This window comes from Ochlerotatus camptorhynchus, unplaced genomic scaffold (assembly GCF_037179485.1).
Source record: "Ochlerotatus camptorhynchus isolate MF236.1 unplaced genomic scaffold, CSIRO-AGI_Acam_v1.1 ptg000190l, whole genome shotgun sequence".
In the NCBI taxonomy this organism is placed as follows: Eukaryota; Metazoa; Arthropoda; class Insecta; order Diptera; family Culicidae; genus Ochlerotatus; species Ochlerotatus camptorhynchus.
In genome coordinates, this window is record NW_027040680.1 from 417,073 (window position 1) to 442,779 (window position 25,707).

The 25,707-nt window shown below is 38.9% G+C and overlaps 1 protein-coding gene across 1 annotated transcript in view; it reads left to right on the forward strand.

Moving 5' to 3' along the window:
• The window catches only part of ftz-f1 (ftz transcription factor 1), a 524,702-nt gene that overhangs the window by 280,927 nt on the left and 218,068 nt on the right, over window positions 1–25,707 (forward strand). The window contains exons 2-3 of the mRNA XM_065223300.1: window positions 11,330–11,389; window positions 11,483–11,695. Coding sequence (XP_065079372.1) covers window positions 11,330–11,389; window positions 11,483–11,695 — 273 coding nt within the window. The remainder of the gene's footprint in view (window positions 1–11,329; window positions 11,390–11,482; window positions 11,696–25,707) is intronic.

Consider the following 25,707-nt stretch of genomic DNA (forward strand, 5'->3'; position numbering starts at 1 on the left):
AAAGCCTATGCAAACTTCCATTAAAATTTATCAACTTCTCTGAATTTCTCTCACTAGATTTTCAAGAATTTTTTGAAACTTCTCTTTCGTTCCTTAAATTTTCTTGATGATCATGGTCTGCCATGAAGACTACGCCATTTCTTAATTATTTTGGAACATTTTTGTACTTCATTTTTTTCCTCGGAATATCTTGAAGTACTAGGAACATCCCTGCCAAGTTCTTTGGACATTCTTGAAGATCTTGGAACTTCACTGAAATTCCCTAAATTTATTGAAACTAATGTAAAATTCCTGAGATTTCCTTGAAGCTAATTTACCTGCCCTGAGGATCTCTGATTTCTCCTGATGCTTCTGAAGATATTGAAACTTGTTCTTAAAATCTTTAAACTTTCTTTAAAAACCCCACACTTTCCTGAAACTTCCGGAACTTCATCTTTAAATTTCCCGAAAGTCTGAAGTTTCCTGAAGTTATTCGCAATTCCCTTAAGGTCTCTAGGTTTCACCGAAGATGTCTAGACCTACCTTCCGTGAGGTTTTTGGAATTAATTTAAATTTTCCACAAGACCTCTGAACTTAATTGAAGTTTTCTTAACTGCCCTGAAGTTCTCTGGATTTTCCTGATGTTCTTTAATTTTACCTGTAGCTAATGGAACGGCATTGCAGCTTCCCTGGAATACCCGAAATTTTTTAAACGTTTTTGGACCTCCCTTTATGAACCATGGTGTCTCTGGTATAATAACATTATTATAACAAAAAGTGTCCCTTTTTCGTTTCGCGATCATACCGATCGCATATGAAAGGGGTGACCCTAAGCTTCCGTTTGGTGGGTGTTTCAGGGATACTGATTTTTTCGATAAATTTTTCTTCCAGAGACACCGTATAACCCGTCGTTTGTTCATGAAACTTCCCCGAAAACCTCGATATTTCCTTTCATTCTTCGGATCTTCTTTATAGTTCCTATCATTTTTAAGGACCAACCTGTTGACCAGGACCAAATTGTTACTTCACGAAGAAAGCCGATAAAGATGAAAAACGTGTGTTAATGGGATTTTTTTTGTTATGTCTTTTCTCGATTCCGATCAAGCTATGTCCTCAACCATGTATATTTCAACAAAGCAGGCAAGCAATATATCATTATCCTTCTACCACTCCGATCGAGGTGTTTAAATTACACAAATGTATAACTGTTGCAATGGTGATCGAAATTATCACCAATTGCCTACAAAAAAACGCCTTCCTTAACACAGTCGCCGAATATTGATACCTAGCATGTAATCCTACGTCAAATCTACGATCGTATCTTGGACACCACCTCTTACTTCTTTTTTTTTCTTAATTTCTTTGATCTTTCCCAATGATCTTTGGGATATCTTTAATTTTTGGAACATCTTGAAGGTTCTTGCTATTTTGTTGAATTTAATTTCTCGAAATTTACTTGAAGCTCTCGGATTTTCACTGAAGTTCCCGCTGATTTCGTGATATTACCCGGATGTTTTCAGACCGCCATTTAAATGCATGGAATTTTAACGGCTTTCTCAGTCATACATTCACTCTAATGATAACGGAGATTAACTAACCCGTAACTAAAAGTACATGGCTAGCCCGTGGCTACACGGTGGCTCAACATCAACGATAGCATAATTTAAAGTTCAAAATCAAACCGATTGATTTGGGCAAGGTTCGATTTTGGCAACACTCAATTTTCTGGCTTGTAGCAAAAATCGAACGGGATGCAATTCAAAAAATTCATCTTTGCATTTTGGAGCTCAGCTTTTTTAAGAGAATCGCATGAAGATCGGTATTTCTGCGCCCAGTTAGTTAAAAAAAAAATCGGTTTTTGGAGTGTAACACTAGTAACCACTATGACAACTTAAACGTAGGCAATCTAATTCAAGGTTCGATCAGCAAAGTATCCAACACATTTCCAGCTGACAATTTTCACTAAATTATCGTCATCCAAAATGATTGCTAATTGATTGTGTCATTAACAAGAAATAGCGGAATATTTGAATACCCAATAAACTCTTTTCTGGTCGTGTTTACACACTCTTCTTCCCATCAGAATGAAGTGCTTGCTTTGTACATTACCTTCAAAGTTTATATTTTTTCATCTTTTCATTCTCACAAAATGTAGCTACCTCACCAACATCAAACTCTTCTCACATTCGTCTCACACACTCTGATGTATAGTAGTAGTAGCAGTCGATCGCCCTCTCGATTGCTCCCCAGTTCCCCAGTCAGTAGTGGTAATAGTGGTAAAATTACAGCAATATTGTTAGTATTACCTCATACCTTCGCTTTTATTTCGGCCTGCAAGCAGTCACCACCACCAACGGCAGCTTGTTGTTCATTCTCTCTTTCTCACCCATACCCATAAGTGAATCGATTCCACGCCGGCGGTGCGGCGACGACCACGCTGTGCTGTGTGCAATACACATGCAAGCCCATGTTGTTGCATATTGGGATTGGGGAGCAACTGACGAGCTGAGCATGAGTGAAAGAGAGTAGCATTAGCATAAAGTGCGATCTTCACCGTCGGCGTCGATCGTCATGGGGTGGGGAGAGAGCGAGCATAGAATAGTGAAACCGAAAGTGGAACTCGCTGGTGCGTGCTGTTGTGGTGAGTTACCTGCGCTTACTATGCTCAACCGATGACGACGATGATGATGATGGAATTAACAACGGGGAGTTCCTTCCCTGCCTCAACATTTAATTGAGTGAGCTCTGGAGGTAGATGGTGTTTTATTGTGTTCTGATTTCAGAATTTGTGGATTTTTTTAGATTAAAATATCTAGAAGAATGACAGGAAAAGGGTTTCTACTGTAGGTTTGGAAAAATAAATAGGTGTTTATTTGTAATTTTTAAATATAAGGCTACCATTAGATTAAAATTAGGGTTTAGATAAAGTATGTCAAATCGCTCAGTAAGGCAATAATTGAATTCGATTGACCTTCTAGTTCTAAATTTCAATCACGAACGCCTATCGATGGCTCCCCCACCCTACGACTCACGCGCACCTCGATGACAGAACAACGTGAGAATTCAGGCTACCGTCAATGTGTGAGTGTAGGTGTGGGTATGCGTGCGCGCCCGAGCCCCAAAAAGTGGGCCAATGAGAGCGAGAGTGTGTCACACTTTGTGTGCCACTGCTGTTCTTGCTGCTATTAAGGTGTATTCAGACTTGAGCGAGAGCGAGAGTAGCGGAGCGGACTTCGGGTATTCGGGTGCGCTCGGCTCTCTGAAGATGGCTTGATTGCTACCACGCCACAGCGGGCTTCAAAAAATACGTTCCCGACGATATTTTTCTAGCTCCGCTTGGCGGAAATTCTTGCTCTCTCACTATCTCTGCATAGCATCGGCCGAAGAGAACGAGAATTGACAACATAAAAAATAGGTAGGTACTGCATGACTGCCGGAGTAAGTCGATATCCCTTTTCTTTCATTGCACGCGCAGCTCAGCTGCGGTGCTATTTAGATGGAGGAGTGAGCAGCTTAGCTACTTCTGCATGCTACTATGAAGAGGCTAGCATCCTCGTCTATTATGTTGTAAGAACCAGTGTTACGAATGGGCAAAGGGGAGCACGGGCCACTCACCGGCTCTTATCATTTCTGTACACTTCAAAAGACGATCTTAGAAATTTAGGAAATAAATACAAACATTAGCAAAGTCCTGCAAATTTCAAAGAACTTCGTTAACTTCAGAAACATTTAGTAACATTCACAATACAACACTAAATTTCTTAACAAATTACGGAAGTTCTGATTATATCTTACAATTCGATAAGCTTCTCAAAGGTTTGCATCTTTGAAAATTATTGAGTATTTATGATGTTTGCTGAATTAAAAAAAAGTTTCAAAACACATGTTAAATACACAAAATTAAAGTGAATTGTTTTGAACTCTTCTGAGGCTTACAAGAATGTTTTGAAGTCCACAGATGTAATTATTCCAAAGACCTTCAATTCATTCATAAGCACTCTTCTGGTGGATAAGTAATTATTCTGAAGATCTCATATTGTTCAATAGCTCAAATCATTCCTCTAAGATATTCTTGCAAGAAAGTCAGTAGATCAAGAATAATAATAATAATAATAATAATAATAATAATAATAATAATAATAATAATAATAATAATAATAATAATAATAATAATAATAATAATAATAATAATAATAATCTGTAGGGAGGCCACCCAACCGGGAAACCGGAGAACCGAAAAGTAACCGGTAAATAGCCGGAAAAATGAATTCAATCTAAAAATATTTTGGTACATAGTTTGGTTGAGTTCTGTTAATGTGTTGACTTGCTATTCTATTTCCTGTTCTGTATTTGATCAACTTATGGTCTTTGGAATAATTCCTGATCACCGGATTTTCTAACAAAATTGATTTGATTTTTTGAATATCACTAGTTTACAGAAAACTAGAACTATACAAATGAAATTTCACTTTAAAAAATGTGTTAACTTAGTATTTTTTAATGAACCCACCGTTTTACTGAAACTGATTTGATTGCCTTTAAGTTCAACAATTTTCCTTATATTTTATAAAGTTTATAAACGCTCACGGAACTTTTCCTTAAATCACTTATTTTCCCTGGAAATCCTGAACATCCCAGAAGTTTTCTATGCTCACCTTAACTTCTCTAAAATGTTCAAATGTTCCGATAAATTTTCTAGTATATATTTATAATTCCCTGAAGCTTGTAAAGTTTTCAGATCAATCATAGAATTATCGGAAAATCACATAATTCTATGGAAATCCTTGTAAGTCGCTGCGAATTTCCTTAAGTTAATGTGATTTTTCTGATGTTATCTGATCGTTCTTGAAGTACTCGAAACTTCATTGAATCAATCCAAAAATAAATAAATATCTTAGAAGTTCTCTGGAATATCTTGAGAATATCGGTGCTTGCTAATAGTTCTCGACTTTTTTTTATTAATGGAACCTCGTTGATGTCCTCTAATCAACTTAATTTAATTTTCGAATTTTTGTAGATCTTGAAATTTCTATTAAATAACACCTTTGAAACACTCTCACATTTTCCGGATGTTCCTATAATGGAGGCGAACCAGCCTAAGGCTGAAAGCCTCCTAAATAAAGCTAAATAATAATAATAATGTTCCTATAATTTTTATTGCATTCCAGAAATTTTCTCTGAGCAATCCGAAGTTTCCGTAAATTACGGTTTCTGCAATTTCCTTAAAATTTTTAGAACTGCTCTTTAATTCTCTGATCTGTCTTGATGTTCTCAGAGCTTCCATAAAACTCTCAACTCTAATGAAGATCTCGGTTCTGCTTTAAAATAAATGGAATTCTAGTAAGCACCCTTAAACATCCCTGGAATTCTCTGGATTTCTGTGAAGTTCCTGAAATATTTTTGAAGTTTTCATAAATTTTGTGAAGGTCTCTTTAATGAATCTTTCGGAACATCTTGAAGGTTCTCGATTTTATTTCAGCACATCATGGAACCATCGTGAATTTGTCTAAACTCACCCTTAAAGATTTTTAAAGTTTCGGGGACTTTCCCTTAAGATCTCTGTAATTCCCCAATGATCTCTAAATCTAGCTTTTCTGAAATCAATAGAACTTCATTAAAGTTTCTTCATTTTTGTTAATACGAAACGTCAAGGCATTAAAAATGTTGTGATCTTAGACTTACTAAAATGAAGTAAGTGTTCAACTTCAACATTTAATGGATTTAATAGTAAAGCTGTTTCTTTAAAACGAATTTTCATGTCTTAAGAACGTTTGCGTTAAAACATATTTTTAACACATTTCATAAAAAGCATTCTTCTTATAAACCTGGAAATTATCCGCCAAAGTTATGGAAAAACCTGGAAAACTCAGGGGACTTTATTTAGCCAAATGAGTGGACATCCTGAGAAAGAGAAGAACGATTGAACGTAAAACTCTATACAAGGTCGTCAACTTCGAATTGTTCAAAAAATAGGACAAAATGTAGGCCTATTCAGAAGAATGATCAATCTTGAAAAAAATTCACGTTTAAAAAAGTTTAAATTAGTGACTCATCATAAGAAAAAGTTACTTTAGAGATCTGGCCTTAAAAAAAGAGACTTTTTAGTGACTGACTTGAAAAAAGTGACCAAGTCACTAAACAGTGATTCGTTACCAGCCCTGCATATGTATTTACACAGCTTAAAAACTTAGCAGAAATTAAATTTTTCTTAGAAAAATGGAAAAAAATAAATAAATAAACAAACTAAAGGGTTATACGGTCAAAATTTGGTAGTTATCAACTTGACGTATTTCTTTCAATTTTGCATTTAAAAAACCTGAACACCCCTTATTTTGAAGGTGTGTGTGTGTAGAATGTTGCTCCTAATTTGATTTTGGAATTCACTCTTCAGTTGTCAAAATGCCGTCCAAGCAAGAAGAGCAGCGTATCAAAATGTTGCTCGCGCATCGCGAAAATCCGAGCTACTCGCACGCAAAGTTGGCAAAATCGCTAAAAGTTGCCAAATCAACCGTTACAAATGTAATTAAAGTGTTTGGGGAACGTTTGTCGACAGCCAGGAAGTCTGGATCGGGGGGAAATCGAAAACCGGAAGCCGCTGAGACGACAAAGAGAGTTGCCGGTAGTTTCAAGCGAAACCCTAACCTCTCTATCCGAGATGCCGCAAATAAGCTGGGTGTATCGTCTACAACCGTGCATCGAGCCAAAAAACGAGCCGGACTATCGACTTACAAGAAGGTAGTGACTCCAAATCGTGATGATAAACAAAATACGACGGCCAAAGCGCGATCCCGGAGGCTGTACACGACGATGCTGACGAAGTTTGACTGCGTGGTAATGGACGACGAAACCTACGTCAAAGCCGACTACAAGCAGCTTCCGGGACAGGAGTTTTATACGGCAAAAGGAAGGGGAAAGGTAGCAGATGTTTTCAAGCACATGAAACTGTCAAAGTTCGCAAAGAAATATCTGGTTTGGCAAGCCATCTGTACCTGTGGCTTGAAAAGTAGCATTTTCATAGCTTCCGGGACTGTAAACCAAGAAATTTACGTGAAAGAGTGTTTGAATAAACGTCTGCTGCCTTTCCTGAAGAAACACGGTTGTTCCGTACTGTTTTGGCCGGATTTGGCATCTTGCCATTACGGTAAAAAGGCCATTGAGTGGTACGCCGCCAACAACGTGCAGGTGGTTCCCAAGGACAAGAACCCTCCCAACACGCCAGAGCTCCACCCAATTGAGAAATACTGGGCCATTGTCAAGCGGAACCTAAAGAAGACCAAAAAAACTGCTAAGGGCGAGCAGCAGTTCAAGGCAAACTGGCTTTCTGCGGCGAAGAAGGTGGACAAGGTGGCTGTACAAAATCTGATGGCAGGGGTCAAGCGTAAGGCCCGGCAATTCGGATTTGGAAAAGCGGAAGCCTAACTGAATATTTTTCCTGAATTTTATACTAATTGAACTTGAAAAAGAAATTTAATTTGATTTTTTAAATAAACGATTTCACCGATTTACGCGTGTTTTCCCTTGACCAAATTTTGACCGTATCACCCTTTATTAATTTATAGTTGAAGATGCTTATTTCAAATAACAGACTAAAGTCGTAATTTTTATACGATGACAATGACGCTTTCATCTAAATAAAAATGATAAATAGCAGATTTTTAGTGATGATCCCAATCTTAGATCTATAGGCCAACATAAGACCCATTTCCCCTACCAGAAGAATTTCCAAAACACCCAGAGAATAGTATGCAGGTATTAGATCAATTGAAGGTCTTTGTAATTATTCCTGATCAACCGTCTATCTTGCAAGAATATCTTAGAAGCATTATTTGATCTACAGAACAATTAAAGATCTCCAGCATTATTACTAATTAACCAGAAGAAGTGCCAAAAAACCCAGAAAACATTATGCTGGTATTTGATCGATAGCAGGTCTTTGGAATAATGCCTGATCAACCAACTATCTTGATAGAATATCTTTGATTCATGATGTTATCTATCGAATAATTAGAAATCTGCAGAATAATACCGAATCGACTAGAAGAATTGCCAAACTATCATGAGAACATTATGCAGGTATTTGATCACTTTAAGGTCTGTGGAAAAATTCCTGATCATCCTGTTATTTCATCAGAATATCTAAGACGCACGATTTGAGCTATTGAACTAACTTATCTACCAGAAGAGTGCTTATGAATGAATTGAAGGTCTTTGGAATAATTTCATCTGTGGACTTCAAAACATTCTTGTAAGCCTCAGAAGAGTTCAAAACAATTCACTTTAATTTTGTGTATTTCACATGTGTTTTGAAACTTTTTTTTAATTCAGCAAACATCATAAATACTCAATAATTTTCAAAGATGCAAACCTTTGAGAAGCTTATCGAATTGTAAGATATAATCAGAACTTCCGTAATTTGTTAAGAAATTTAGTGTTGTATTGTGAATGTTACTAAATGTTTCTGAAGTTAACGAAGTTCTTTGAAATTTGCAGGACTTTGCTAATGTTTGTATTTATTTCCTAAATTTCTGAGATCGTCTTTTGAAGTGTACAGAAATGATAAGAGCCGGTGAGTGGCCCGTGCTCCCCTTTGCCCATTCGTAACACTGGTTCTTACAACATAATAGACGAGGATGCTAGCCTCTTCATAGTAGCATGCAGAAGTAGCTAAGCTGCTCACTCCTCCATCTAAATAGCACCGCAGCTGAGCTGCGCGTGCAATGAAAGAAAAGGGATATCGACTTACTCCGGCAGTCATGCAGTACCTACCTATTTTTTATGTTGTCAATTCTCGTTCTCTTCGGCCGATGCTATGCAGAGATAGTGAGAGAGCAAGAATTTCCGCCAAGCGGAGCTAGAAAAATATCGTCGGGAACGTATTTTTTGAAGCCCGCTGTGGCGTGGTAGCAATCAAGCCATCTTCAGAGAGCCGAGCGCACCCGAATACCCGAAGTCCGCTCCGCTACTCTCGCTCTCGCTCAAGTCTGAATACACCTTTATTGCTCTTGATTCCGAACTGTGTCAAATGCAACTGCCTGCCTGCTGTGGTTCTCACCGATGGACGACCGACCGACGGACCGCGTGCAGCACATGGCTCTCTGAGAGCCCCGCTCACGAAGAGAAGGAGAGACATACCGAAAGCGAAAACGACTCCGAACGAACGGCACCGAGTCGCAAGGCGTGCAATGGACAAGACAACCGGAGCGCGGCCACACGAAAAACAGTCGCCGATGTTTTCGGACGGATTCTCGAAAAAGCGGATTTTATATTATTATTTTGTCAAGTAGTTGGAGTTAGTATATCGTAGCCCATGTTTGCCGTAAGTCGTAGTTCTCGTCGCTGTCCGCTGATCGTGCGCCATACCGCGAGCTTTTTCGAGTCACCTCCTGAAGAAGAACGCGTAGTCCATTGCTACCAGTACCGACCAGAGTACTGCTGAGAGAGCGCGCGCGCCCGGCCCACCCCTGACAAGCGAGCTATTCTACGCTGTAGTGTTCAAGAACTTGTACGAAACGTGTGATCGAGACGCGGAGCTACGCACAGTTCAACCAGCCTCGCCTTCGAGTGCTTCAGTTTTGCCCGGTTTTTCGGATTCGTCCAGGATTTTACCTCCGTTTCGACCCGGATTTACCCCCACAAGTTACCGCTGGTGGTGTTCTGAACACAGCAAACCGCAAAAAGTTACCAAGTGCTTCAAGTCCCCCAAGTGCTGGAAAACCCAAACTTGTTCAAAAGCTTATGTGATAGTGCGAATCAAAATTCTGTAAGAGTTTTGATAATTTACAAAGTCCGCAGGAAAACAAATTGGTGCTAAGGAATAATTTGGATTTAACGGCAGCTGGATTACTGCGCAGATATTGGGCGACCGAATTTGCAAACCGTGTGTTCCAAGTGCGAAGAAGAAAATGACCTAGAAGTACTGGATTTCATATGGAGTACTGAAACAGTTCAAACTGAGCTAGCTCAAGTGAAATGCAGTGGAAGAAAAATGTTCCATCGATGGAGCAGTTTCTGCAAACTCAAGAAGCATCTTACGTCTACGCATACTACTGTTACGGTTCGTGATCAACACGAAGGTCCGAAGACAGCGATCTACGCCGTTGGAAAGATATCTATCGGTGTTTGACACAGGAATAAAAAAAAAGTTAGTAATAAGAAGAAGAGTAGTGTGGAAAGTAGCCTGAAGATCCGCAAACACACAACTTAGTAGAAACAAATACAACAACAACACAAATTAGAAAAAAAAGTTGGTGTGTGAAAATACGCAATAAGAAAAGTTCAAAGTGGCACAAAGTGTAAACTGGCGGCTATTTTGTAAATCAAAGCTAAAAATTCTGAAGAAGCGAAGATACAAAAATAAACCCAAGTGCAACCAACCGAGAGGATCCAAGGGTGCGAGAGCTACGATTTATGTGATTGTGTGTACTAGCGGATAAGTTGAATCTACTTTTAAGTAAGGGTGTATGGTCATTTCTAGAGGCATAAGTGGAAAATTCATAGTTATTTGTTAAGAATATATAGTGGTAGCAACATAACTGTTAACTCATTACAACAACAACAACAACAACAACCAAGAAGCAAAATCAAATCTGTGTGATAGTGAAAACACGAATTTAGTGTGTGAAGAAAACAAAACCGCAAGAATCCGTCCTCCTCGTATTGAGTAGTTTCTGTGAGTGTTTGCACAACGGCAAAACCAAAATCAAAAGATAGATCTATCGAAACAGTGTTAAAAAAAACCCAACCCAACACCAATCAACAAACAAATCAAAAAAGTGTGAAGAAATGTTATTAGACATGGATCACCAGAATTCGGCAGTGTTTATGTCGCTCAACATGTCGCAGTACTCGATGATCAACGACTCGACCAGCCCGCCACCGCATGGTGGCGCTGGTAACACTACGACGCAGCTCCTGTCGCTGTCCAGTCAGGGCAGCAACAGCAACAGCATGTCCGGCAGCCAGACAATGCCTCCGCCGCAGTACGGTGGCTACGGCATGTCCACCGGAGTATCTGGTTCAGCCGGAAACCTCCTCGGCGCCGTCGTCGGACACCTCACCAACAACAACAACAACAGCAGCAGTGTTAATAACAACACCGTGGTGAATAGCCTTACGTCACAATCACCAATCCCGTCGCACAACAATAACAATACTAGCAATAGTAACAACAACAACAACAATCATCACCATAGCCAAACCGGCACCGGTTCCATTAGCGGAGTAGTCGGCTCCCAGCAACAGCAACAACAGCAGCAACAACAACAACAACAACAGCAGCAACAGGGCCTGCAGTCCCAGGCCAACAGCTATTCCCTCTACAACTTTGATTCCCCTTACATGTTCTCCGCAGGTGGCTACCACGACAACATCTCCCAAACGCAGTCGAATTATCTCGCGATCCCCCCGTCAGGTACTACCGCCATTGAGCCGACCAATCTCAATAACCTTAATGTCGTATCCGCCATTCAATGCGATCAAACTGATTTTAAATATTTCATTGAAGAACTGTGCCCGGTGTGCGGTGACAAAGTTTCAGGCTACCACTACGGACTGCTGACGTGCGAATCGTGCAAGGGCTTCTTCAAGCGAACCGTCCAGAACAAGAAGGTCTACACCTGCGTCGCCGAGCGGCAGTGTCACATCGACAAGACCCAGCGCAAGCGCTGCCCGTACTGTCGCTTCCAGAAGTGTCTCGAAGTCGGCATGAAGCTAGAAGGTGAGTGGAGTTTTTTTAAATCTTTATTTGTTGTTTTACTCTATATTTAATCTTGGCGGGAAAGACACCGGAATGGAAATCTTCCGATCAGCGATGTGAGGGAAAATTAGGATATGCGTAGACAAAACTTTTCTTTGAGTTTCGATGGGTAAACATCCGTTGCGCTCGTTGGGTTCTACGGATGGGAGAAGTTTTCCACCATCGTTTTTCGAAGTACGATGAAATAATGAGAAGCATGGTTACATTTCATGTACCGGAACTCGGAGTGCTATATGGCAAAACAAACTGGAAGCGGTCACTCTAGTTAAAAGAAATAATGCACGCCTAATTTTTAGAAACTCGAGCATCAAATACTTGACTACATAACTAAATCTATCGAGTGCAAGAGGATGATCCCAAATGGACCGAAACTTTGGATGAAGGTACAATAACAAATTTTTGATCCATCCTAAGACTGAAAGGTCAACAAGTAACCCAGAAATGATTCAAAAACTTGCTCAAAATATGTGAATTAGAAGCTATGTGTCCACAAGTTCTTAAAGTCTATTAGCACTCCGAACAGGATGCCTCCGATAAATTGCGTAACGGTAAAGTTGCAATGTTTGAAAAATCTATTGACGCCATTTAAAACTTCATACTTTAAAGGTTTATTCAGTATCAATAGCTTTCAAATCTATCGATAAATTGCTGAGAAATGATTTTTCAAACATTGCCAATTTGCCGTTATACATTTTACCGGAGACATCGTGTTCGGAGTGTTAGTGCAGATCGATGAATTTAGACTTTCTTAAAGAAGGATCTAGTGTAAACAGAGCTTCAACTGCCGCCAAAACAGCACATGCTGGAGTTGCAGCTTCGTTGGACAGAACGAGATCTAGAAAGCTAGATAATTCTTATTCGAGCTGTGTAAGTCCCTGGAAAGAGAAGCAATCGCCAAACGTTGAACTAGCGGACGTTAAACGAGATTGAGGCTCAATTTGCATAGACCCATCATCCGAATTCCTCCCTTGGAGAGCAGATTGGCAGGGTGGCCACTCAACCAGAAAAACCGGGAGAACCGGCAATTAACCGGGAATCTTATTGCAATCTCGAAATATGATTGATCGAATTCTGTTAATTTATTAAGTTTATTCCTCTGTTGTATGTACTTTGCTCAACTTGATTTGTACTGTTCAGAGGTGAACCAGAACTTAATTTTCCTTAGACCGGGGTTAAAAATCATTGAAATACTCCTAAGTCACTTCGCAGTCTCAAGTATTTCCTAAGTCCTGTGGAGGACTTACCAGTCAGACTTATAATGGGGGTTCCCGTAGTGTGAGTCAGACTTTCCTAGACCGGAATCTTAAATCTTTTGTGGTAAATATGAAATCTTAATAACTGTTCTCAGTCTCAGAACTTTAAAAGTTTTTCAAATCCAGAGTATTGAATTTCTGTGTCCAGGATCCTCAAATGTTTTCAATGTCTGAATTAACGAGATATTTTGTAGATTTAAAGCAGATAGTTCTTCTTGGGGTACAAGGAATTTTCTCAAAAGTTTACTTAGAATCATCCTAAGATGTCTTCAGAGCTGCACTTAGGATTCTCCTGAATAATATTATGATTCTCCCAGCCATTCCCTAGAATTTTTTGTGCATAATAGCCTTAGTAATTCTTTGCAAACCACTATATCACTTGATCACTTCTCAAACATTTTTGATGTCATACGGAGGATTTACTGATCGTGTCGACTTTCCTAAACCGGGATCTTGAATCTTTTGTTGTAAATATGAAAATTTATAAGCTGTTCAAAGTTTCAGACAGGGCTGGTAAATTTCATTTCAAAGACAAATCTCACGCCATATTTACAGAGATACTTCTGCCACTATCATCGGATGAGTGAACGATGATAGAGATTTTCATCCGAATCTCATCCATCTGTTTGTCATGACAGAACGTGACAGTGTTGGGATCATTACAATTACCAGCTAATTTATTGATATTAGTGTTACATGAACCGCGGCAATCTTAAGAAAACATTCACTCTACAGATTACATACTGTTGCTTGCCTAAATTAATCTAAATCAGCTAGACATTTTAATGCCCAAACTGTATGAGAATTATTCTCATGAGAGCATGATCATTGGACAATGACAAAACGGCTCATGATAGTGAAAGGACCTCATTGTCACATGACGGTCGTGATATTTACCAGCTCTGGTTTCAAAGCTTTGCAAGTTTTTTTTTCTTTCAAATCCAGAGTATTGGATTTCTCTGTCTTCAAATGTTTTCAATGTCTTAATAAACTAGATAATTTCTAGATTTCTAGCAGATAGTTCTTCTTAGGATATAGGGAATTTTCTCAAGAGTGTCATATCTTCACAGTTTCTTTTAGGAATCTCTTGAATAATATTATGATTCTCTCTGGCATTCCCTTGTAATTAGTGTGCAGTAAAACTTTAGTAGTTCTCTGCAAACCACTTTAGGAATCCCGTCCAGATAACTCTTAATATTTACCATACAGTTTTCTTAGTTTTATCAGTAATTATCGCAAGAATGCGCATAAATTTGTCTCTATAATTCTCTTGAAAAGTTGACCTTTGGAAATTTACGCATGGAAGGATTCACTTAAAGTTTATCTTTCAAGTCCAAACAGAGTTATCATGGAATTCTCGCCTGGATTTTTGTCATCTTTGAAATTCCTTTGAAATAAAGCTTAGCATTCCCAAACCGTTCTCTCAAAATTCATTTCGAATTTTCCTCAGAATTCAATCGGAATTCTTCCAAAAAAAAAATCCGTTGATATTCTTCACGAGATTTGTCAAGGATTCTCCTAGGAATTTCATATTAATTCTCTGTATTTGATCTCAGAACTCAAAACATCTTTCCCACACTGATGCAAAAGAACGTAAGAATTCCATGAGAAACACTAATGAATTTTAGCCACAATAAAGCGGTATAAATTTCATTGATGACGTTGGCAAAAAAATAATAACCCGGAGCAGACGAGAACCGAACTATAGACGATGAAATTACGGGGCCCTTGTTTTGATCACTCGTCTTTCAACGCTTGGGAAAATTAAATGGTTAAAGGTGTATAAGAGCTATCTCATGTTACCAGAAAATCATTAAGTAGTCACGCTTATGAATTTGTGTTGTTCATAAGTCGAGCCTTATGAAATTCTTAAGTCTATTTGCCAAAGTGCAAGGGTTAAACGTTATCTGAAACAATAATCATTGTTCCAAGTAACTTTTTTGGTTTTATCATGCTCTTGTAGACCTCGGTCGTGTAGACTTCGCTCTTGTAAAACACCGGTAAAAATTGTAGTTTATTAAATTAACTGTTTTAATTAAACCGGGAAAACTTTGTCTGACAACCGGAAAAAAAACCGAAAATTTAAAGTCTTAAGATGATACTCCAAGGAAGCCTTAGAGTGAAGCTTCAAGAACAAAAATGTCAACTTTCACAAAACGTACAAATATGAAATTTCTACTCCTTAGTTGCAGCGTTACAACAAACAGAGAGCAGCAATTACATTATTGCATGTTTTGTGGAAGCTGACATTTGTGCTTTTGAAGTTTCACGAGCGTCACCTTAAATCCAAGTTGTAGAGCATAATCATTGAATCCCAAATTATAACAAATACGCTGATTTTGCGATTTTCGCGTGGGTGTCAATTTCTGAATTTATGATCTGGCGTAAATTTGGCGCAGGTTAGTTCTAATAAATCTGAATTCAACATAGTTTAAATTTTAATTATTTTAAGACTCCATTCCGACTGTTTTCTTCAGTAAAACGTACTTCATGCTAGAAATAGGTCATCCAGCCGATCAAATTAGCAATATTGATCCACACAGTTCAATCGATTTCAAATCAGATCCTGATAATCCTCCCTAATTTTCCCTCATTTGGTTGCGATCTCTTGCTGCACTCGCCTTTTCAAGCTTATATGGAAATTACTGTTCAAAAAGTTAGGCTCCCTTAGCTCAGTCGGTGAAGGTGCAGCTACAAAGAAAGACCATGCTGGAGGTGGCTGGGCTCGATTCCCAGTTCGGTTTGTTGTATTTTTCGAGTTGGAAAATTTCTTGCCTTCCCTGGGCATAGAGTATGATTTTACTTGCCACACAATCATACTAATGCAAAAATGGCACAGACATCGAAAACTCTCAATTAACAACTGTGGTAGTGCATCTAGCACACTTAGTTGAGAGCACGGAATAACCTAATATGGAATAAGCAATAAGCTTGAAATCCGAATAAAACGAAGATCTTGGCATTCTGCTAAAAATTCTATGAAAATTCTTCTTTCTTGGAATCATCTTTTAAATTCCGTTCCAACTTCAACTTCAAAACTATCATGAAACTTAATTCAAGTGCCAGAACCCTTAATCCTGAAAATCTCAAAACATTTTCCCGGACCCAAATCCTCAAAAATTATATTTCAAGCCTCCAGGGTTTGAGAAGCCTCAGAATTATCATTATTATAACATAATGTTCGAAGCCCTATTGAAAATTAAACACTAAATCGTAAATAAACACAACACCCCATCGTATTTTTTTTTGATAACATTTTTATCGGCCTCGAGGATGTGATTTAAGGTTCACGTTGATATGGAATGGATTTTATTTCCAATTTATTGTAACAACTCCAGGACTTCGACATTTGATCTGTGTTTGACGCTCGAAAAATGTGCGAATGTCTCCAAAGTTCCAGAATTTTGCAATGTTCAAGTTCCTTAAAATGTACCTAAATGATGCCAATGAGAACCTCAAACAAATTCCAAGCCTCCAACACTTGAATTTAGACGTAGTATTACGTCTTTTGGCAACATATTGGGGGTGCAATTAAAAAATAAAACACCCCAAAATCGACCGCGTTACGAAAAGTGGTTAGGTTTTGACCACTTATAACCCTGTCAATAGCGGATGGATTTTAATTCTAAATCCATTGGCTTAATGGATTGGAAATTTTCTACAAATCTGCCTAAAAGAACACTTTAACAATTTTCAATAGGTCAATATGGAAAAAAATTATCACCGATTGCCTGCAAATGCGCTTTCCCTAACACAGATTTCAAAATTGAATCCCATCCGGTCTCGGGTGTTTATTAAATCACCGTTGTGTCCGGTGTCCGGTCGGTCTTTGATAATGTACCCAGCAACCAAACGTTTGTGATCAAATGCGTAACAGTATTGAAGTGGTACATACAAATTGTCGCAATTACCGAAAACCACGAGAACTTGTCAATTAACCAGAAACATTTCGAGGTAAGGTGAAAACCTTACCAGGACGCTATAAAAAAGCAAAAAAAAACTCGAATTTATATGATTGATCGTGAATATCTCAAGATTGGAAAATTTTTGCAAACAAATCCTCTAATAAATTTTCTCTTCTATTATTATCGATTGAATAAATCAAAAAATCCGCGCGTTGTGTGCACGAAAATGCGTAATTTTGTAATCAGGAAACGAGGCGTTCCGTGATGGGAAAAAGTAGTTTCCGTAACACAGTCGCCGAATATTGATACCGAGCACGTAATCCTACGTCAAATCCACGGTCGTGTCTTGGATACAAACTCTTACTTTTCATTACACTGCATTCACATGACTTCTTCGATGGCCGCTTGTTTCGAATATTTCTGTTAGGCTTGAAAACTTTTCTCGTCACAGAATCTAGAAAGTTTTAGCACTATCTAGCACTTTTTCAAGTTTGAACTCTCTCAGGGATCCAGGAATATGTTTCGATGCATGAGATCTCAGAAACTTTTCCTGGGTCTTGAATTAGCCAGAATCAACTAGATCAGTGGTTCTCAAGCTTTTGTCGATTGCGACCCACTTTGAGAAAATCCTTAAGCTCGTGATTTATGGCCCATCAGTATTGAATTCAGATGTTATAAGGCCAAAATACCCATTGACTACGTCCTCACAACCACTTAACTAGCATACCAAAATGGCTTTAAACCCTAAAATGGAAAAGATTAGCTAAAATTAGGAAATAAAATACCAAACATATACATATATAAACATATTTTAATCTTTAAGATAATAATCTTGAAAACGATGGTAGCAAAAATAACATAAATACGTCTAGATTGGCCTAGTCGAACTGGCTTTAAAATACCAGAAAAAAAAGACCAAGTTGTATGAACTCTGTGACCCACCATCATTAAGCACCGGTGTGGGTAGCAACCTATAGATTGAGAAACGTTGAACTAGATGATTTGTTCTTTGGAACCCTTCTTTAGGTACCTTAGGAATTTTCTCCAGATTTTTCTTAGAATCGTCGCAAAATGTTTACTTTCAGGTTTTTTTTATTCAAGATGCAATCTTCTAAATCAATCAAGAAATTTCCTTGAAATTAGCTCCATAACAGTCGCAGAATTCCCTGCAGAACAGTTTGAGAATTAAAAAAAATCTAGAGATTCAATCCAATCCAATTATCCTTGAATCTTCAGTTATTTGAAGTTATTTGAATCTCTCATCAAAATTCCCTTGGCACATTCTTCACAATTATTAAAGTTATTATTTTATTAAATTATAAATAATAACTAGTTCATTTATTTGGAAGGCTCAATCGCGTTAGCTTTACGGAGCCGATAGTTATTTGTTTGTAACAAAATTAACTTAATTCTATGTCTAGTAGGAGTTCGGCCGAATACTCGCGGCTTACCCGAGGTTTGAGAGGTACATTGTCGAAGGATAGGATCAGGGAAGGAGCTAGGGGGTAGGGTTTCGTTGTCTCATCAGACCGTTGTCGCCAGTATGAACGGTAGTGCGGTTCTAGTTTTGTCTGGAGTTCGACCGGTTATGGTGGGTGACCAGTGGGCGACGATGAGACTCATCGAGACGGTGAGACAAGACAAAAACAAAGAAGATTTGTTCTTGAGACTCCATTAAAACCGGGATCAATTAAAGTGAAATTTTAATGCTACTCATTTTTCGGTGATTTGACGCAACACTAACTACATCACAAACTACGGTACATTACAGTTCAATATACTTCCCATCGACTTGAAAGCAATAATGAACAAAATTCTCTTTAAAAGCAAGCTGAAGCAGTATATAATTATGAACGTAAATGAATATATTCTCTAAAAGTGTCTACCATTTGCATATGCAGGTTTTTCTGAAACCTGCTATTTTTGCCTGCATCATTAATTATAGTATAGCTTGAGAGCTTGAGCTTGAGCTTGATTGACCGCCCACGGTTGCTACTCTGTTACTGCCAGATCAGCTGTAATTACACAGAGAACCAATAGACGATGCTTGGGACTAGCAATCATCCTCAATGTGTAAAAACTGGTGATCTTAAATTAGGCAATACCAGCGCCAGCCGCGCCCGAACACAGGTCAAAAAAGGAATGGGAAGGATTGTGTTGACATGACACTCGCTTTGATGGAAGCCGAGAACACCTCTGCACTTCCACGAGGAATCACTGGAATGTTGGATAAGAGGGTTGGGTTTGCAGCAGGGTTCGTTTTGGTAAACGATAAGCTGAATTGATGTCCTAACGATCATACAAACGCGAAGGAGCTTGGGACTAAACCCACGGTCTTCTGCTCAGTAAGCAAAAACGTTTGCCACTAGGCAGACGAGCATCTTTTTAATCACCGAGTTGCTGTTATTACCATGTAGTCATATTAACAAATAAAACGATTGACGAATCTTGAATGTGGATGGGCCTGAGATTAGACTCATGATTTTCTGCTCAGTAAGCAAAAACGGTTGCTCTAAGGCCACCGAGCCCCTCATATCACATAATACCGTTGCTCAAATGTGTGTATCCATTCAAACCCGGAACCAACGACAACAACGAGTTTCGCAAAATACACGATACACAAGCGATTTTACCATAAATCTCTTTGACCTGGGACCGCGTTTTTCTGCTCAGTAAGCAGGCCACTGTAACCGACGATCTTTCAAATCTGAAAACTAAAAACTACGAAAAAGTACTTAGGCCTTCATTAAGTTCCACTTTCACGCGACGTTCAATGACAGGGTCCTATCCAGGATTACATCTGAAAAATCCAAATCTGGCCAACGCCCACCTAAACAAACATCGCCAAAAATGCATTTTTTTTCACTTCGGTTGAACCCCAAAAATGCATACTAAACGCATTCTGATCCTGTTATTGTCATTCCCTACACCCACGGGACAAGACAATGCACCATCCTACAATGGTTACAAGTACTTCTGAACCCGTTTAGGGTGCCATTTTGACGGTGTTATGTATATCAGCTTTATATTGCAAAAAGGGCCATTAGCGGGCTTGATGGTTACTTGGGGCATTACCTTGAAACTTGCAAATGGCCTTTTCGGCCACTCTGTAACTCTTTACTCCTATAGTTAATCCCCCTCAGCAAACGTCTGTCTGTACATGGTGGAAATTTGCTTACCCTTTCACTCCTATTAAAATTTCATAAGATCCTGTCAAGCTTTGCGTGAAGGGACAATGCCTCACTGATACCATGGTGAAGTGAAGAGACAAGACAAAGTTCGCTAGATATCAAGCACAGATTGTCAGATGCTTTTGGGATTTTACCATAGGAGTAAAGAGTTGCAGAGTCGTCGTCAACGTCAATGTTTACTGAGTATGCAATCATAAGAGCCAATGTCGCAAACGTAAACAATGACTTTTTCCGCGAATTTCTCGAGAATGGAAAACCACTCAAGTAAACTACTACGGTGATTATGTCGAGGGAGAGACCTCATATCCGATAGAATTGATGGCCTACATGGATTGACTTTGAGCTACGAGAAATTTACGGAAGAAACCATTGTTTAAGTTTTAGACATTGGTCCTTGTGAACGCTCAGTGTCGATATCATAAAAGTTTTGTTTTGACAGATCGATGGCCAACTATACCAGTTATAGCGGCGCCGGTGGTGTAGTGGTAAGCGTGATTACCTCTAACCCCAACAGGCCTGGGTTCAATCCCAGTCGGCGCCGCCGGCATGTTCTGAGGCATAACATCTCTGATCACGCCTTCCTTCGGATGGGAAGTAAAGCCGTTGGTCCCCGGTTCATGAGTTGATGGGTCGATAGGTAGGGTCCAGGTGTGGGAGCTGCCTTCCTGGCACGTCGGTAGCATTGGTGCTCAGCACGGAAAACAAGATCGACGGAAAAAAACAAACCAAAGGAAAAAAAAAAAAATATATACCAGTTTATATCACTGAGGCAACACAAAAAAGGGGTCAACTTTTAGTCAGTTATTTTGCATGAAGTTCCAATCCCAATCGGCGCCGCTGGGATGTTCTGAGGCATAACATCTCTGATCAGGTATTCTACACGGTTCGTTTGTCGAATTGTTTATTCGCATCCACGATACATTAATTCTGCTTATTGGGTCTACTTGCTTCAAAGTAAATTTATCGAATGTCATAAATTCGCCATATTGCCAAGGATCGGAACGGCCAACCTACTTATTTTTAGCGGCCAAAATTCCACCACATCCGCCAAAATTCCAAGTATCGCTGCAACATCTGCACTTTCAAAATTCCTCCAAAATCCACCAGGAAAGGCACTCTCAAATTCCGCAACACTTGAAAACCCCCCATTCCGAATCTCATGCCGCCATATCCGCAACCAGCTGACGCATGTTGCACACCTCCTCGTTGTCGTCGTCGTCGCCGTCATCGGTGCACAATCGGCTGCTTCAAATAAGAGAAAGGTTAGTCCACAGTCGAGTTGGTCGTCGGAGAAGCCGCCTGCCACACACATGTGTGAGACACTGACAAGACAGATTGCCGAAAAATCGAAACCCGCACACGAAACCGTCTTTCATCTTTTTGCACTGGAAATGGATCCAGCAGCCAGCCAGCGGGGCAGTCAGGCGCGTTCCAAGAGTGTTCCAAAATTTAACGAGCCTGTCGCAATTTCTTCGTTTTTTTTTTCGGTGGTCGTTTGTCTGCTTAACGTTCATGGCGTTGACTAACTTGCACCATTCACTAGCTTCTTGTTGTTTTTTTTTATGCCTTACTCAATCGCTTACTTCATCAAGGTGGGCTGGTAATGGGTTTTACTGTTTGATTATGTAGATATATCCAAAAAATCGTTGAACAGAACAGTTTTGAGTGAATCTGAGTTGTTTGAAAGCTGTGCCAAATATTATGAAAATTATTTAAAATTTCACAAACCATTACACGTTTGAATGGGCTTATCAAATCTTGCGAATCGAAGATGTCAAATCTCGCAGGAAAGGGATTATCCTCGTTGATCGATTCTCTATATTTCTCGCTAAGCTCGCATCAGAGTTCGACAGAAGATGATGTTAGCTTGCGCCTAAAACAACACACTCAATGGGAAATTCATTAGCAGTCGGGTTATTCGCGAAAGGGAAAATCGATGAAGAGAATCGATCAGTAATGATAGGCCCTTTTCTCGTGTTGCGCGAGATTATGACAATCGTCATTGACCTGCTTGTGACGTAATCTACACTTATTACGTTATATCGGTTCCAAAAGCCAAACTACAGCAAACAACACACACACACACACATGAACAACCACCATTACCGAAATCGAAAGTGAAACTCGCAGCAACTTTGCACTCCCACCCACTTCGTAAATTAACACCCACCTTTAGTATTGACACAACCGACTCGTATGACAAATGCCACCAGTCGTTCTTCCCTCTTTCTCCCTTGAGTATACAATTGAATTGCTCCGCAGAAGAAAGTGACTTCCCAATATGGCCAAATAGGAAAATTTCCGTGCTACTTCTGGCTGAAACGGAAAGTGGTTCCTTGCATCCAGAGCCGCCCGAGTCGTGACTTGTAGATATGGCTTTGGGTGTTCCAACTCTAATTCACCCCCCCGCCGTGGCAAGCTCATTTGGCTAAACATTGGACAGCTCCGAGAAGGGGGCACACCGAAAAAGCGCCAAACCTTTCAGTCAGTTGGTCAGCTGGTCAGCCTTAAAAAATTCGAAACAGGTTTGTTTTGTAATCATCCTTTCCCCCAATTTGCTGGTGCTCGCTCGGTCGCCCGTTGTCGCGTCATCGGGGTGCAGTAAAAGTCGCACTCGTCTGGTTTGATTTGGGTGCGTGCCTGTGTGCATGTGTGTTTGTGTGTGTGTGTGTGTGTCACAAAACATTGAATTTTCGGGGGAACTGCATCACTCCGCACCGATCGACCCATGATGGCCAATTATTTGTTATGTGTCGTCTGGTGTGTGGGAACGCTCGTGTGGCCGAAAACAAGAAAAAACAGGTAGCGTACGTAATCGATGCGTGTGCAAAGGAGTTGCTGGCTTATGTTTTCGGGGTGGAGATCGTATTTTCTTTTTGTTTTGAAATTCGAGACCGAGATTGGTGATAGGGGTGTCATGTTTTTGGATGATATTATTCCTTAAAATGGTTTGGTTTAAATTTTGGTCATTTTCTGGTTTGGTAAGAGGAAGAGAAAGGACTTTCTATACAATCACAGACAACTAAACCAAAACTGTCATAATGAGATGTTGAGAGGTTTTTCTGTACTGCTTCCATGCATTTCTGTAGTTTTGGATTGTTTTAACCCTTTGTCTGTACCACTAAAATAAAGCTATGTTCATTACAAAAATCCTTCAAAACAGGTATTAAATAAAATTCGAAATGTTTCAACTATGAGGCAGGCATATCACGAAGACTTTAGTATGCAAAAATGTTAGAGAAAAATCGTTTTGATGAATAATCCAAATAGAAAAAAAAATTACTGACCCCAAATTGACCCCAAGATACCGACAAAGGGTTAAGGACTTTCACATAGATCGGAAAAGTTTTGTCAGAAACTATGTGGATTAGATATAGAACCTATGAGCAATCCTGGGAATTCCTTTGAGAATTATGGAGTCCTTTTCCAGAAGTTTTGAAAAATACCTTAATCTAAGAACAGTTATTACTCCCAGAAAGTTCGAAACTAAAGTAATCATGTTCAAACCGGGCTGTCATGGTAAATTTAAAGCTTGTTGTGTAATTTTACATTTATGCGTCCCCGCGCAACTCGAATCTATGTACCCCTTAAAAGGGTTGTTATTTTGGGATGTCAAAATACTATTACTATTTTTCTTGTGAACGATGTTTTATGTCTGACGTTTCCGTCTTTGGACTGGAATAATGTTGTACAATCTTTCAATCAGTACAAAATGCTTTACGATTTGAAACTAAATCTAGGTCTGATCAAGATCTCAACCAATGGATCAAAACGATGGTGGTGATAAAACTGCAATCAGCACTTTATCTCGAAAATTCAAAAGCCCAGTCAATGAAATTGGGCTGTTCCATTTCGAAAAACTTTTTATATATCATCTGAAAGAGCTGCGTTTTATGACCACAACGATATTCGATTCGATAGACATCTAACTCGATTTTTAAATAAACATTAATTGTTATAATTTTTGACACTACACACTGGCGCATCAAAGGGGAGGTTTAAAGATTACCCTGGAAAACCTCTTGAATTCCCTCCAAAATTTTCATCCGACTTCTCTGGAAGTCAACTTGTTCAAGATGTTGAATCCTACTACTCCAGGAAGTGTTGTCCGTCTTCTCCAAATTTGTTTTCCCAATTTTCTTGATTTATTCTTATTGTCATCAGGAGTTTATTCTAAGTACCTCCGGAAGTTTCTTCTAGTTTCCTTTGAAAGATTTTTCAGACAATGCTCGGAAGCATTTTTTTAACTTTCTCCGGAAGATTCTTTCAACTTATCCTGAAATATAGAAAATTCTCCTAAAATAATCTTAAGGCCACTTCTGAAAATTCAGGTTTTTCTAGACTTGATCTAGAAGCTTCTTCTGACCGAAATTGGCAAATTCTAATTATTTAGCATGAAAGCTCCATCCAAGTTCCCCCAGAGGTCCTGCCGACTTCTCCTGGGTGTTTCTCTGAACTTTTTCTGAAAATGTCTTTCGATTTTCCACGCAAATTACTTCCGATTTCGATGTTGGGAGTCTGTCAACTTCCTCTGTAAGTTTCTTCTAACTTTCTCTGGAAGTTTTTTTCTTGACTACTCTGAATGCTCTTTCCAACCTCTCCAACAAGTTTCAATCAGCATCCATTCTAAATTTCTTGTAATTTATTGATAGTTCTTTACAGAGTTAATTTCCCGGAAATGTTATGTGTAGATTTTTGAATGTATGTTTAGCATGCCTTTTTTAACTGTTTCCGTTCTAAATCAAAACAGCTCCATAAAATTTGGTGAAATAAGTGGAAAATGCTTTCCAGGATGTCACTGGTGCTTCAATAAAAATAGATTTGTTTTTAATTCACAAAGCAATTTTTAAAAATCAATTCATATCAATTCTTTAAGATCTTTAAACTTCCCCAAAAGTCTATACTTTTCTGAGGTTTCTGGTGTTTCACTGAAGTTTGTGGATCAGCCTTAAAGATCTCTTAACTTCAATAAAGTTGTCTAGACTTCCCTGAATCTCAAACGTTTTAAAAGTTGCCAGGAGCTGTAATTAAACTAATTCCATTATTTACAGCTTCAACTACTTTAATTACACTCTTTCGACCGTTAATTACTTTTAATTACAATAATTACAGACGTACCTAAGTAATTCGAGTTCGTTAACTACATTTTCAGTACCTATAATCACATTTTAATAACTTTTGATTACATTAAGTAAGGAAAAATAATTTGAATTACTTTCATTACAACATTATAATGAATTAATTACTTTAAGCATTTATGCGTGCATTTTAAATCTGGCCTACCGTTCCTGGGTATTGTGCTTCACTCGCAATTTTCCTGAAGGAAATTGAACTTCCATGAAGTTATTCGGTTTATCCTGAAGAACCAACAATTTTCCTGAAGTTTTCGAAACCTTCAACATGGAACTTCCTTTAAAATCTCGAAACTTCCTTGAACTTCTGTGGACTTGCCTGAAGTTTTGGTTCCTTCATCAGAAAGTTCTCGGAGCTTCTCTAACGTTCCAAAAATGTTCATGATATTCATGGAACTTCCCATAAGATTCCAAAATATTCCTCTGAAAATGTTTGAAGGATTTACGGAACTCTCGGATTATTCCATAAAGCCTTGAAACTTCTTTAAAAGC